Raw genomic sequence first — 15304 nt, 5'->3', positions numbered from 1 at the left:
AATATATATTACGCTGTGTAGCTAGGGTGGAGGAACTGGTTTATAAATAGAACTTGTGCTTGAGATGGTTTGTGTTAACTTGCTGCATATGTTTTTCTGGAAGGCTTAATAATAGAATAAAGATCCTTAGGTTTCTATAGACCATGATGGCTGGGGTTAGCTCCATTTTCATATATAACAGAAATATTTCTGGCACTTACTACCTCAGTGAGATGGGAACTATGAACATACACTGCCTAAATACTGACAAGGAGAAAGAGTTTAGATGTAGGGCAGGGTAAGGAAGGTAGAGGCTGTGGAATGAGTTAATAATATGAAAACAGTAAGTTACAGGGATAATTATACCTGGATACAAATACCAGTACTTGGTAAAGATTGTCTATGTCTCCTGTAATTCCTATATCTAGTATTTTTGCAGCTGTTCTATGTTGGGTACCTGTCTCTGATTTGTGAGGAAGTTTTATTTTTTTATGAATTTGGAGTTTTTAGTAAGCATTTCAGTTAGTTTCATTTTGTCTATTTTCAAAATAAGATTAGGAAGAAAGGAGTTTGTTTACCTATAATCCTTGAGAACAATGTTTATTGTCCTCTCCTTTTGGAGCAAGACATAAAAATTGTCATATATTATCTGGGTATTGAATTTCTACTCTTACTATGGAAATTTAGGTGAGAGAGACGCCTACAAGAGGGAAGTGAGAAACACCAAATTGTGTGCTCAGTGGAGGGTTGTTAGGGTAGGGCACCAGGATTCCCTACAGATTCCTTCTTCGCTTAACATAACAACTTAACATAACACTTAACAAGTTTGTAACGAAGTTAAAGCATTTAGAAACTAAATTGCAGAGTTCGTGTTGTACATGAACTCTTTTTATTTTTTTAACTTGTATGTCAGTATCTCAAATTGTATTTTGTATTTATTGAGCCCAAAGAATGGGTAACTCTGTACAGATGAGGAATCAAAGCTGTAGTTTGAAGCAGACAGTTTAAGCAGCTCCTCACTTAAATATTGCTGAATTGGAAATTTTAATGAAAAAGAGATGACTTAAGTAGTAGAATGACACTCTGGAAAACTGTGTTTGCCAAAATTCTATCATGGGCTTTAGAATAATTTGTCTTAGTTGGTTTTTAAACAGGGCATTTTTTTTTTTTCAAGTCTCATATAATATTTTTGAGGGCATGATTTTTTGTGGTGAAGATTTGGAAAACAAAGTTACATAAGGCTCAGAGAGGACACTTAAAGCAGTGCTGATTAAACTATGCCATTTGCGTGGCAATCAGCTCAACCTCATTCTTCTCACTTTCGAAAACAACATTCTCCAGTAGTTACAGACTAGTGACTTACTGACAAGTTAGTGAAAAACATCTCATATAAAAACTATGGTAGTAAGCAGAAAGTGGAAGAAACACTTCAAAGAATGCCTAAGTCTCTTTCAGTATATCTGTAGCTGCAGATGTATTCTTGTATCATCAGAAATCGTAGTTAGATGAACTTGGAATTTGGAAAACCTATAGAGCAAGTAATAAATATTAATCTAAGTTCATGCAAGATGGATGGATTTGCAAATAAAGGTAATAAACTGTTGAAAATACTGCTTTCTTGTTTGAGAAACTGGTGTAGTATAGTGTATTATGATGTGATAGCTTTTATAGTTTCAAAGCCTATTTAAGAACCTATTTAAGAAAGGTTATATTCAGTCCCTGATTACATTCTGAGCTATAAATCCTGTAGATTATATAGCTTTTCTTTATATGAAATTATACCAAAATGTTTTGCTTACTTAAAATTAGGGGTTTATGGGCTTTCAGAAAAATACTTCTCTAAACAGGCAATCTGATGGAAGGCAGGCTGGTAAACTGAGCAGTGAGGAGCCTGAACTCTTTTTGTAAGGTTGCTGACTACAAATCATAACAAGTATCTGATCACTTAAATCTGTGAGTGAATGAAATTTAAAACTGCTTGGATATTCAGCTGTAAAAGTGACCAATAAGACTCTTAGAAAATTCTGTTTGTTTGGATGCCAATCTTCTGGAGAGTGTTGCCTTACAAAAGACAGGATTGGATAACAAAATGACAGATGAAGTTGTTAATGGATGAAAAGTAATGAAGGGTGAAATGAACAGAAAGGAGATGACAACATCCATGCTTATTTGTATGCACTGAGCTGTAACTCCTGATGAAAAAGTATGACAATTATATCAGGCAGTTCTCTGAAAATGGCTTGCCTTAAGCATTCTTAAAAAAAAATGATTTTTTTAATTATTAGAGGGGGAAGAAAAAAGAGCATTGCATGGAGACAGGGAGGGGTATCACCCTCTATGTCAGTGAGAGGCTGAAGTGTGTGGAGCTCTGCCTGGGGATGGGTGAGGAGCTGACAGCTTGTGGGTCAGCATTACAGGGAGGATAGGGACAGGGGTTGTTGTAGTGGGGGTCTGCTGCAGGCCACCTGACCAGGAAGACCAAGCAGATGAGGCCCTCTATAGACAGGTAGCAGCAGCCTCACATTCACAAGCCCTGGTTCTCATGGGGGACTTCAAACACCCTGATAACCCGTGGAGGGACAGCACAGCAGGGCACACGCAATCCAGGATTCTGATGTGATTTCACTAAGGGCAGACGGAGCCTGACAAGTCTGGTGGCCTTCTATGGCAGGGTTACAGCATTGGTGGACAGGAGAAGAGCAACTGACATCATCTACCTGGACTTGTGCAAAGCATCTGACACTGTCTCCCATGATATCCTAGTCCCTAAATTGGAGAGACACAGATTTGATGGAAGGACCACTCGGTTGGTAAGGAGTGGCCTTCCAGTACCTAAAGGAAAGCTGGGGAGGGACTCTTTGTCAGAGAGTGTAGGGATAGGACAAGGGGGGATGGCCTTACACTAAAAGAAAGAATTAGGAAGAATCATTTCTGTTAGGAAGAAATTCTTTGCTCAGAGGGTGGTGATGTGCTGGCACAGGTTGCCCAGGGAAGCTGTGGATTCCCCATCTCTGTGAGTGTCCAAGGCCAGACTGGATGTAGCTTTGGGCAACCTTGTCTGGTTGGAGATGCCCCCACCCATGGCAGGGGTTTGGAATGAGATGGTCTTTAAGGTTACTTCCAACCCAATCCATTCCGTGATTCTATGTAGTTGTGAATGTGTCTGCATATACTTGCATTGTGAGCACTGCAGTTTTTGTTCCTTCCTCCCACTAAGATGCTGTAGAATTAGGATAGTTGCAGGATGGCAGTGAGAATGGTAAAGGTATTTCCTGTGAACAGCCTCAGTGCAAGGAGAGTAAATGAATCAGATTGCATGCTTTGAACAGCAAAAAAAAAAAAAAAAAAGTAATGAACTTAAGATAAGAATTAGATCTATAAATCATGAATGCTGTGGGAAAGGATATAATGATAGTTGTCCAAGTATTGTATAAATATTGTAGGCATTAGACTCTGTTCCTTGTGGGTCCCTTCCAACACAGGATGTTCTATGATTCTATGATTTCTTTTACTTTTTTTTTTTTTTTAATATGAAAAAGCCTTGAATCTGACCACAGAGTAGCGTATTTGGGGAAAGGGTGAAGGAAGATGGTAAACAGAAGTGTGCATTCAAAACACTTCTTGATCAAAATACAAAAGGATTTTAATCATGAAGAAAATACTAACTTGTGTCACTCCAGGGGTGACTCTTGGCTTGTGGCTCCTGTGACTCTTTTACTCTTGTAAAAGAGGATATAAACAGGAGATGTGATTTTTTTTTTTTCTTCAGCCATGATAGAGATGGAAGGAATAAGAAAGAAGGAAGAGACTTAAAAGTGGACTGTGGAAGGCAAGAAAGGGAGCTTAAGCAGTTCTTCAAAGACAGAAAAACTCAATGATTGTGAATTTTGCAAGTCCAATTTTTCCTAAATCTGTAAATGGATTAAAATCTAGTACTTTTTTCAGTAGTATTTTGGAAAAAACAAACAAACCAAAAAAATAACACAGGCTTTTCTAACCTTTCACAATTTTTGCTGGCTTTATGCTGGACCTATTAGGGCTTTATTTGCAGTTACTACAGTTATTTGTAGCGTTCCTATTCTTGGGTATTTATATGGAGTTATTCAGATTTCTTGTCTAATTCTTAAGGGTTCTCATTTTCCTTTTGTTCAGTAATCTGTATATACAAACTACATATCAAGAATTCATGAATGTGTACATGTGCTTAACATTTTGTCTGTTGCATATGCAAAGTTTTCATTCACAAAAGGATTCTATAGCTTCCTGAAACAGCCAAACCCACTTAATTTATCATTTGAGCTCACTTTCTTAAGTGATGTGTTCATGTAACAAGTATTTTTCTTTCTTTCTTAAATTAACCTTTTGTAGGTGAACTTCTTTTAACCTGGAATTCAATCAGTGAAGTTGAAAAGTTAGTAAAGGTTGTATCACCTATGCATGGATAAATGGGAAGCCAAAACTCAGGGTACAAGAATTAGCCTTAATCCTGTGAATTACTAATTAAAATCTTTTAACTGTAATTTAACTTTAGTACTTACATACACTGTTATGTGTCTGGAGATAAACAAAGAAAAGCAATTGAATAATCCCAGTCATTCCTCTTTACTCTTGTCATAACTCTGATCTTCTATATTTTTCTCTTCTGAATACTTTTTAATTTCTCATTGTTCTCCGTAGTTCTGGAAAAAAACATTCACCAGTGTAGTTTGCAGTACAATGACATTCTTGTTTTGTATTCTTTCTGTATATGCTAACATCTTATTTGCTCTTTAGTTTGTTACTGCTTTTACTGCTAATACCTTAATTAAACTATTTCTGTCATTCTCGTATATATCGATGCAGGTAATCAAACCCTTGGAGTTTTTAATGGTAGCCACAGGCTTCAGATACGTTTAGGATTCAAACCCTCTAATCTGAGCTGGTTTGGATGTATTAACAATAAAATTAATCTCAGTATTTGTTAGATAAAACCAGTAGAACTGCAAAGCCCATTTTAAAGCTGAGTGCTTTCACTGCATGTATTTAGGACTGTACATACAGCATTAGAACATCTATTGGGAAATAGCATTGGGTTCATGTTACTAGCTGGGAGCATAATTAAATTAAAACCTGTAAGATGAGCTTTAAGAGTCCCTGAATGTGTGATGAAGCTGAAATGCATGCTTTTTCTTGCTATATATCTGGAATGCTGTGCTTAGTTTTTGTGTTTTTTTTTTTTTTTTTTTTGCCTGCTGGACTGTGTCAAAGAGAGGCAGCTAAGGGGTTGAACTGAAACATACCTTTATGTATGAAGTTGTTTTCCTCTTTGTATATTGCCTCTGCCATATGTAGTTCCCTCTCAACTTACTTTTTTCATTCCTATAATATAATGACCTACTGTTGTTAAATCTTGTGGGTTCTTTTTTCTTCCTTTTCTCCCAGTTATATCTAGGAAGATAATAAAGGGAGCTGGAGAGATAGGACAGGTTCCTACCTAAGCGGTAATGTGACGTGGGCTAAGTCTGTTTTCTGTCAGTCTTGTCCTTTATTGTCCCAGTTATCTTGAGTCAGAAATTAAAAATACTCAAGAGCCTTGAGGAATATTTCTTGGGAGATGTATACTGCATAAAACTTAACAAAGTCTTACAGTTGCAGGCCTGTTTTTCCTATCTTCTTGCAGTAAACTTACTTTGCCCTGTTTAAAACAGGGATAAAAATGTGACATAAGAGCAATATCTCTGAAATTATTTGGAGAAACATGATTGTTTCTGTTAGAAAAGTTTTGCCTCTCCTATTTCTTCTCTCTTTCTCACAGAGTAGGCTGGGGACCTCATTTCAGTTTGTTTCCTCTGAAGAACTAATTAATTGTCTTTCTGATACATATCCATGCAGTGTAGGAATGTGTTTTTACGATCTGTTAATCTGAAGTGATACCAACTGGAAATAAATGTTTATGATAATGTGTTGCTGTTTCTTCCTTTCTTGTGTGCTTTCTGACAACCACTTGTGTGAAAGCTGTAAATAATTTTTTTTTTTAATTTCAAACATGCAAAAATTTGAAAGCCTTCTAAAGCAAATCTCATCTTAAGAAAAAAGTGTCTTAGCCAATTTTACAATTAGACTTGGATTCTTCTCAAAGTGAACACAGTTTTTTTTTTAGGAAGTAATAGCTGGAATGTGCTTTCTGAGAAAACAGTTGATAGAAAGTAAACTTAGGATTTGAGGAAATGACCCCAAGTTGCAGCAGGGGAGGTGTAGATTGAATAGCAAAGGATTTCTTCATGGAGTTGGAATGGACTCTCCAGGGAAGTGGTGAAGTCCCCGTTCCTGGAGATATTTAAGAGAAGTGTGGATGTGGTGCTTAGGGCCATGGGTTAGTGGTGGACTTGGTAGTTAGGCAGATGGTTGGGCTTGATGATGTTGAAGTGGTTTTTTCCAACCTAAATGATTCCATGGTTCCATGATTTGACTGTGATCTGGTTGTGAGATGAGATTTATTTTCTCATAGACCACACTTATTTTAGAACTTCAAGTCCAATTGAGGAACTTCAGAACAAAAAGTGAGTTTGTTCTTTATGTTAGATAAACTTCAACTATATAAAAATTCTGAATTCTTAACTAACATATTTTTTACTGAAGCAGATGCATAGGTTTGCAAGAAGTATCAATTAGATGATGACACTTTTTTAGTTTTTCTTTCTTGATGTCCATTTTAATTCTTCAGCATCTTCTTTTAGTCATATCTATCATGGGCAGTAGTCATTTTGATAACACAAAATATAACAGAACCACCTTAGGTGTAACCAAAAGTTAAGGTATATTAGTGAGGGCATTTCCCAAATGTCTCTTGAACACTGATAGGCACAGGGCATCAGCCACCTCTCTATGAAGTCTCTCTGTGTTTGACCACCCTCACAGTAAAGGAACTTTTCCTCATGTCCAGTCTGAACCTCCCCAGCACAGCTTTGTGCTGTCCCCTTGTGTCCTGTTGTCAACGGCCAGGAGCAGAGGCCAGCATCTCCTCTGCACGTCCCCTCCTCAGGAAGCTGCAGAGAGCAGTGAGGCTGCCTCTCTGCCTCCTCAGCTCCAGACAGGACAGCCCAGGTGTCCTCAGCCTCTCCTCACAGGACAGGCCTTCCAGCCCTGTTACCAGCTTCATTGCCCTCTTCTGGATGCTTTCAGGTAACTTAACATCCTTTTTTATTGTGGTGTGGAGCCCAGAACTGTACACAGTGCTCAACGTGAGGCTGCACCAACACTAAACATAGCAGGAGAATCACTGTGTGTGGCTGGCTGTGCTGTGCTCAATGCACCCCAAAATGCAGTTTGTCCTCCTGGCTGCCTGGGTGTGCTGCTGGTCATGGCCTGTCAGCCAGTACCCCCAGAGCCCTTCTGAGCTGCTGTCTGCTGTTTCTGTTTATGACCTGTGTTTCTGTTTCTGACCCATGCTTTTTTATGTCCTATAAAAACAAAGGATGCTGGCATCATAGAGGTGTGCAGTGAGCAAAATTGAAGCCAAAATATATTACACATGCATTGCAAACAGTAATGGAATGCAGTAGCACATAGGATCTTCCTTTAATTTCTTAATGACATTTATTACCGTCACAAATGCATTTATTAAAAGGGATTAATTCTGAAAAGAACATAGAAAACAAAGCCTTCAAAAAGATGGGCCTATTCAAATTGCTGTTCAGTGATCCATGTGTGTTTCCCTTTTCCTCTTTAAACTGTCACCTACAGATTTGAGAGCGTTGTTTCTTCCGTCTTCCTCTTTCATGAAGGTATTGTAGGTGGGTAGGCAAACTGCCATGTGTTCTTCATGAGTCGCAACCTCCATAGACACCTTCTATCTCTCTTCTCCCCAACTTCTTTCTCTATGACAACTGTCATCTTTCCTTAATTAAATAACTAGCTTTTTACTAGCTTTTTCCATGGACTTTCTGTTTCCTAAGATAACATACAACTCTAAATAATTACAGTTAATATATCTTATACATGAATATAATTTAATTATGTATCTTAAATGGTATATTACAATTTAACACTTACTTGTATATATATCCTCTCGTGAGCATTTGTAGCTCTTGATTCGCAAGGCTCTGTCCCTTATTCTTGTAGTTTCACATTCTGAATTTGTCACTTTAAACTTCAATTGCTTCTGTGTACTCAGGTCTCCAGTTGTGGATATCCTAAACAACAGTAGCAAAGACTAAACTTAGTGTTTCCTTATGGTCAAATGGTCCAGCTTATTTTCCCATTATTATAGGCTACTTGTTGGCTGTGAAGGGAACAAGCTTTTCAGTTAGTAGTATAAGGGTTATCCTTATGTCCTACCTAGCCACGTTTCTTAAGGAAGCAGTTATGGTTTTTTACTTGTCAAAGACTGTTTCCCACTGGTACCTAGATTCTGTCTCCATCTATTGAATGGCCATTCCCTTAGAAATGCCCCCACCTCCATAATTTCCTTAGTTCAGCAAGGAGAGGAACAACCTCAGGCACCAGGACATGCTGTGGATCACCCAGCTGGAGGGCAGCTCCGTAGAAAAGGACCTCGGCTTCCTGGTGGCACCAAGCTGAACTGAGCCAGCAAGGTGTCCTTGCTGCCAGGAAGGCTAGTGGTATCCTGGGCTGCATTAAGCAAAGTATTGTGAGCAGGTTGAGGGAGGTGATCCTTCCCCTGTACTCAGCAGTGGTGAGGCTGCACGTGGAGTAGTGTTAATTTTGGTCCCGCCAGCACAAGAGAAGTGGACATACTGGAAAGAGTCCAGTGAAGGACCATGAAGCTGGTGAAAGGAGTGGAGTGTCTCTCCTGTGAGGTGAGGCTGAGAGCGCTGGGACTCTTCATACTGAAGAAGAGGAAGGAGGCTTAGGGGGACATCACCAATGTCCATAAATACCTGAAGGGAGAGAGCAAAGAGGACAGAGCCAGTCTCTTTTCAGTGTTGCCCAGTGCCAGGACGAGAGGCAGTTTACACAAGCAGGAACACAGGAGGTTCTCTCTGAGCACCAGGAAGCACATCTTTACTGTGTGGGTGACTGAACATGGGTACAGGTTGCACAGAGAGGCTGTGGAGTCTCCTTCCTTGGAGGTAATACAAAAAAAAAAACAAAAAAAAAAAAAAACAAAAAAAAACCAACACCTGAATGTGATCCTGGGCACCCTGCTCTGGGTGCCCCTGTTTGAGCAGGGGGATTGGACAGATGGCCTCAAGAGGTTCCTTCCAGGCTCAGCCATTCTGTGACGGCTTTGGAGCCAGTAAGTTAACATTGTGTGCATGTAGGAGAGCAATGGTTCTGCTGCCTTACTGAAGCTATGTCATGGAGAGGTCAAAATGCCTGTGTATTCCCCTTGCACATCGTGTACACTGGACATGCCTTGGTCATCTGTTTGTACTACACTTAAGGAAGAATCCTCATCTCCTCATCTATTCTATTCTGAATGTCTTGCTAATTGACAAACTGTGTAGCTACAGATGTTAAGCATAAAATCAGGTAGTTAAGGCCCATAAGTGAAATGCATCTGTCCTATGTTTCTTTCCAGGTCTCCATTGAACCTTTTATTTAGTGCGCTACTATTGCAGTAGCCGCAAGGTGTGAGGTTGGTCTGTTCCTGTTCAGGCAGCTTCTTGGGGATCTGCTTTGCAACAGTAGTCATTTCTGGAGAATGCTTCTTGGTATCTTTTAAATGAGAATATGTGTATGAACAGATGCATAAAGGGAAAGTTTCTTATGAGCATCTGTACCACCTTGAACAATCCTCATAAATGTTTACAACTCAATCTTATTGTGTTTCCCCAGTTTCTAAAGCTTTATAGAACCATGGCCGTCTGCCTTTTGTGTGGTGGTTTTACCCAGCTGGGCAGCTGAACTGTACCACAGCCACTCTCTCACTTTCCCTCCTCAAAGGGAAAGGGAGAGAAAATAAAACGGAAAGGGCTCAGGGTCTGAGATAAGAACGGGGAGATCACTCAAAAATTGTCATGGACATAGGGAGATTAAATAAGTCTATTGCCTACTACTAACAGACTAGAACAGTGAGAAACTAAAAGCAAACAACAACCACCTTCCCCCTGTTCACCCTTGTCTACCTCCTCCCTCTGAAATGATGTAGGGGAACGGGGAAAAGGGGCTGCAGTCAGTCCCTGACACTTTGCTTTCACCACTCCTTCACGGTCACCCTCTGCCCCTGCTCCTGCAGGGGCTCTCCATGGGCCGCAGCCTCCTCCAGGCCACATCCACCTGCTCCACCGGGGGCTCCTCCACCCATGGGGGGGCTGCAGCGTGGAGATCTGCTCCATGTGGGACCCATGGGCTGCAGGGGGACAGCCTGCTCCACCAGGGGCCTCTCCCTGCACAGCCCGCAGGGGAACTGCTGCTGCCTGCCTGCAGCACCTCCTGCCCTCCTGCTGCACTCACCTGGGGGCTGCAGGGTTGCAGCTCACTACTATCTCTCTCCAGGCTGCTGTAACACAGCAGTATTTTTTCCTCTCTTCAATCTGCTCTCCCAGAGACCCAACCAGCACTGTTCCCTGGCTCAGCTCTGGCCAGCAGCAGGTCCCTTTTGGAGCTATCTGGAGCTGGCTCTGCTCACAGAGGCCACCCCAGCCTCACCCCTGCTACCCAACCCTTTTTCAGCCCTCTGATCATCTTTGTGGCCCTTCTCTGGACCCACTCTAACAGGTCCACATCCTTCTTGTGCTGCGGGCCCCAGACATGAATGCAGTACTTCCAAGTGGGGCTGAAAAGGTGCTTCCCTTTGATACTTCTAAATACTGGCTCTTTGGAACAGAGGCACGCTTGTATTGTGTCATGCTAAATCTCTAGCTTGTGTTGTGTGTGAATAATGTTTTGGCAGGCAAAACTAGATGAAGAAGTGTGAAGAAATGCTACTTTGAGGCTTCTTATCCTCATAGAAGTGATGGCTAACAAGAATGTTACTCACATTACTCAGTGATCCCACGTCAGTTTCTATATCAGAATACCTCATTTTTGTCTAGGAGAAAAGAAGGAAGACTTTTAACTATATTGTTTTTATTCTGCCTCTCAAAGGAGCTTTCTTCATAGTTCCGTGTAAATGGAAAGCATTAACTTACCAGTCATCATTCACTGATGTCTACTTACAGTTTGACTTCATTTAGAAATTCTTGTCTGTTCACTCATAAGCATTACCTGTGGAAACTGTGACACGTGTGCTTCATTGAATTACATGTTACAACCTATCTAGTAAGATTAATATTCACTTAAGATTCGTTCACATTTTTATTTTGCCTGTGTCTTTTTTAATGGCTTTGGAAGTAGAAGTATGAAATAGATTAAAGTATTGTATTAAACTACTTTAAACATTTTTCAGTAAATGAATAATTACATAGAATATACCTCCTATATTTTTACTTTTAAAAATCATCTTTCTAAGAGATGGGTTAAATGCATATGTAGAAGTAGATCTTGAATATTGAAGTAAACCTGTAGAGTGGAATGTTTTTTTTTTGAGACCAGAGTGAAGCCTTGTGAAATTGAGATGAATATTTGAGTCATTAGAGCTTCAGGTGAAAATATCTGGTTACACAGAAGATTATGAGTACTTCTGGCTTAGTTTTTTTGTCTTGACTGATATAAATGAAATATTCAAGTATGTGAATATGAAGTAGTAATTGAAAATTCAAATATTCAACTATAAAAATATAAAAATAATCAAAATCACGATGTTTTGGTATTTCAGGATCAAGCTTAAATATTTAATTACTTAGAAATACAGTCTGTTTTCTGCAGTGGGACTACAGATAACTTCAACTTCTAAAGATGAGTAAAAAATCAGTTTGGGAGAGAAAGCTATAAATTTCATGAATTTAAAAAAACAAACAGACAAACTCCAGATCTTTTACTGGCTTCTCATAGCTACCAGATTGCTTTGGTCTTAGGAATGAAAAAGTATTTGAATTCCCAGACCCTGACTCTCCAGAGGTCCCTTTCAACCTCAACGACTCCGTGATTCTGTGTAAAACCGATGATAACTTCCCAGTGCCCCAGCACGTTCCCTGTTTCCAACTTAATTCTGACCGAAGAGATTTTGTTTATTTCAGACCAGAATATCCCAGGCTGGAAGAAAGCCTGCATAAAGCATGCTTTTTGTCTGAAGATATGAAATTTAACAAAAAGATACTGGTAAATCAGATTTATATTTGAGTTTGTTGTGCTTCCAGTAAAAATAGTAACGAAACCACAAATGTACTTTTTCAACAAAAACACTTTTTTCTGTTGAGTAGGACACATGGTGATCTGCTGTTGGTTTACTCTCCTTTTTCTCTTTCTTTAAAGTATTTTCTTAGCCACACTGAAACTGATCGCTGTTTGCAAAATAGCAACGATTTAATCATGTTGTTAATTATGGTCTGATTTATTTTCAGATCTCAATAGCGAATGATTACCTAGGCCCCAGAAGAATTGAGAGTCTGCAAAAAGAAGATGCTGATTGGCAGAGAAAAGCCCACATGGCTGTGCTTTCTATTCAAGATCTTACAGTTAAATACTTCGAAATAACAGCTAAAGCACAGAAAGGTAGTTATTTTCTTCTATCATATACTTAAATAAACTATAAAGATTTTTATTTTAATGCTTGTCATGCTCTGTATTGCATTGTGTGACTTACTTTTTTTGATCAGTCTTCTGTAAGAAAAATGCAGTCATCATTCCCATTTGTTTTTTCCTTTATGTCTATTCATATCTTTCACAAATAAGCCTTTTCAGAACATCATCAGGAGCAGGCAGAACGGAAATTATTTAATAAAGTTTCACAAGCATCTTCTCAGCGTGATTTTATTAGTTTCACTGTACATTTGGAAAAGGTTTAGGGAGCACGGAGTCCCTGACGAATTCTGTTTTCTGTACTGGTTATGGCAGACCACAGTAGTAAGTGTTTATTACTTTTCAGTTCATTTCTTTTTTCCTGTCTCCCCAGCCTTCAATTTTTTCATAGTTCTAAATACTGAGTAACATCTCAGTTTAACTCTCAGTGAAAACTGCTCTGCTTGGAAATCTTCATGGATACAACCTTTGCAGAAGTTTTACTAAACGAGTTGGTGCAGTTAAACAAGGTTGTATGACTTACATAGACATCTGTATTGTTATCCTTGTACCATTTTAACCTAAATGGGTTAATTAGGGCAAACAAACCTCAGGGTGTGGTTTCACGTTACCTATTTTAGTTTGACTGTGGGCTACCACTTGCATGGTTTGTCCCACTCTTTTCCATGCCTGACTGATGGTTCCCGTCTCTTTCTTTGCCTTAGTGATAGTGATTGTACAACCAGATGAATGAGCTGTATCCCTGGGAGAAAATCTTTTTTGATGGGTAGGTTTCCTGTCATCTCCCTGCATGACAGCTAGATCTGCCTCAAGAGAAGCAGTCACTGCAAAACAATTCCTCTCAGTGACAACCCAGGTTAAGGATAACGTGAAACTCCACCTTACTTGGAAAAAGTGACTAAACCAGTTCAAGCATGTTGGAATTTAATTAGAGCAAATTCTAAATGTATTTAGTTCCTTTTCTAATGTGATAAATGTGCCAAATAAAATACCCCATTAGTTAATAAAGAATGTATCTTTATAGTTACTTTAGTTTTTTTCTACATAATATTTTTATATACAGCTGTAAGGATTATGAGAGAACACTGGGAAACAAAAAGTCTGGAAAATATTGGCAACTGTAGAACTTTGGTGTGCAGGTTGTTTTTCCTGTTTTGCTTTTTTTTGTGTGTTTTTTTTTTGGCCTCCTCCTTATTTCAGGGAGGTCTTATATACCAAAGTAATAATACATGACAGGAAAAAACACATGACTACAAATAAGTATTTATTACCTACTGACAGCATGTAATATCTTTTAACGTCTAGGGACCAAATGCTACCCTTTTGGTTGAGTTGCAAGGCTTTTGCAAGTACAGTATCATGTGATCTGTATATTAAAAATGGTGAAAATCTCATGTATATTAGCTCAGGTGTTGTCTGGGGCTCAAAAAGAGGGAGTCTAAATCAAAGGCAGATTGTACTTTGCTAGTTAATTTAACTGTCAAATAACTTGCATTTTGATTTTTTAATTTTGTTATTTAAATTCATTCTTGCAGAATTGTAATTGACTTGAAGATGAAATTTTGGTTTTAAATTCTAATCCTTGTTTCACTGCTAATTTCTGTTAAACTTACTACTGAAATGTAGAATTTATCAAGGGAACTGGAGACCAGTATGTGATGATAGAGGCTTTCTGAAGCAGGGGAAATTCAGGATGTAATTTAAGACCACATGGTAATATTAAACAGTGTTTTTACTAACTCAAGAATTTAAACTTGTTGTTCAGATGTTCAGGCATTATGTATTTAGAATAGTTCCTCTGTGAATAACAAAAACTGGAATTACAGTGATGAAATTATCAACAAATAGCTAATTGCATAGATCCTAAGAGTAATTATGTATTGGATATGAATGTTAGTACTCTGTAAAATAGCTATTCTGCTAAGAGAACTCTGTATGTTTTTTGGTACAAATGTATGCATGGTCTCTACAGTAAAATTACTAGAGATTTGAAGACAAAACTGATAAGCTTTCTACTTTTTCTCCCCTTCTGTAGCTGTGTACGATCGAATGCGAGCAGACCAGAAAAAATTTGGTAAGGCAGCATGGGCAGCAGCAGTGGAACGTATGGAAAAGCTTCAGTATGCAGTTTCTAAGGAGACTCTGCAGTTGATGCGTGCTAAAGAAATCTGTTTGGAGCAGAAGAAACATGCATTGAAAGAAGAGGTAATTTTTCATAACAATAGATTGAAAAATTAAACATGAAGAGGAAAAAAGAACTGTAAAGAGTGTTAATGCACTTGAAAGTCATTATTTTTCAGTCTTTTATAATAAAAGTCACTATTTTAACATTCCCAGCATCTTACCATGTTAGGCAAATGGAGTTGCAATGTTGGTGTAGGTGGTAGGTACAAAACCCACCATTTATATTTTCCTTTCACCTTTTCCTGTTTAGTCAATCAGGAAGATGGCTTCTACTGTTAATGTTTACAGCAGTCCACTGAAATGAATAGAAGAAAGAGAGAGGGATAGGAACAGAAATATGCTGCTATGTAATCTCCACACTTTATCTCTCAGAGACATGAACACCTTTTTGGAGTAATTTCTGACAGTCCAGATGGAAGAAGTCTGCACATTAGTAATTACATGGATGACTAGCCTGTTCTACAGCACTTTCTTTGTCTCTACTTAATCTATTTGTTAAAGCAGTCTTCCAGAGGGGATGGTGGTATCTAGAGCACTCAAGGAAAGAGTGCATGCATTAAAATTGTGCTTAAATGCC

At 38.8% G+C, this 15304-nt stretch overlaps 1 protein-coding gene across 2 annotated transcripts in view; it reads left to right on the top strand.

The window, feature by feature from the left end:
* The window catches only part of JMY (junction mediating and regulatory protein, p53 cofactor), a 75380-nt gene that overhangs the window by 21682 nt on the left and 38394 nt on the right, over positions 1-15304 (top strand). For both annotated transcript variants that reach the window (XM_084503229.1, XM_084503228.1), the window contains exons 3-4: positions 12366-12516; positions 14579-14748. In XM_084503229.1, coding sequence (XP_084359355.1) covers positions 12366-12516; positions 14579-14748 — 321 coding nt within the window. The remainder of the gene's footprint in view (positions 1-12365; positions 12517-14578; positions 14749-15304) is intronic.

The sequence above is a fragment of the Aythya ferina genome (genome assembly GCF_964211825.1).
Source record: "Aythya ferina genome assembly, chromosome: Z".
In the NCBI taxonomy this organism is placed as follows: Eukaryota; Metazoa; Chordata; class Aves; order Anseriformes; family Anatidae; genus Aythya; species Aythya ferina.
Note: the sequence above shows the minus strand (reverse complement) of the source record. Positions and strands in the feature narration are given on the sequence as shown.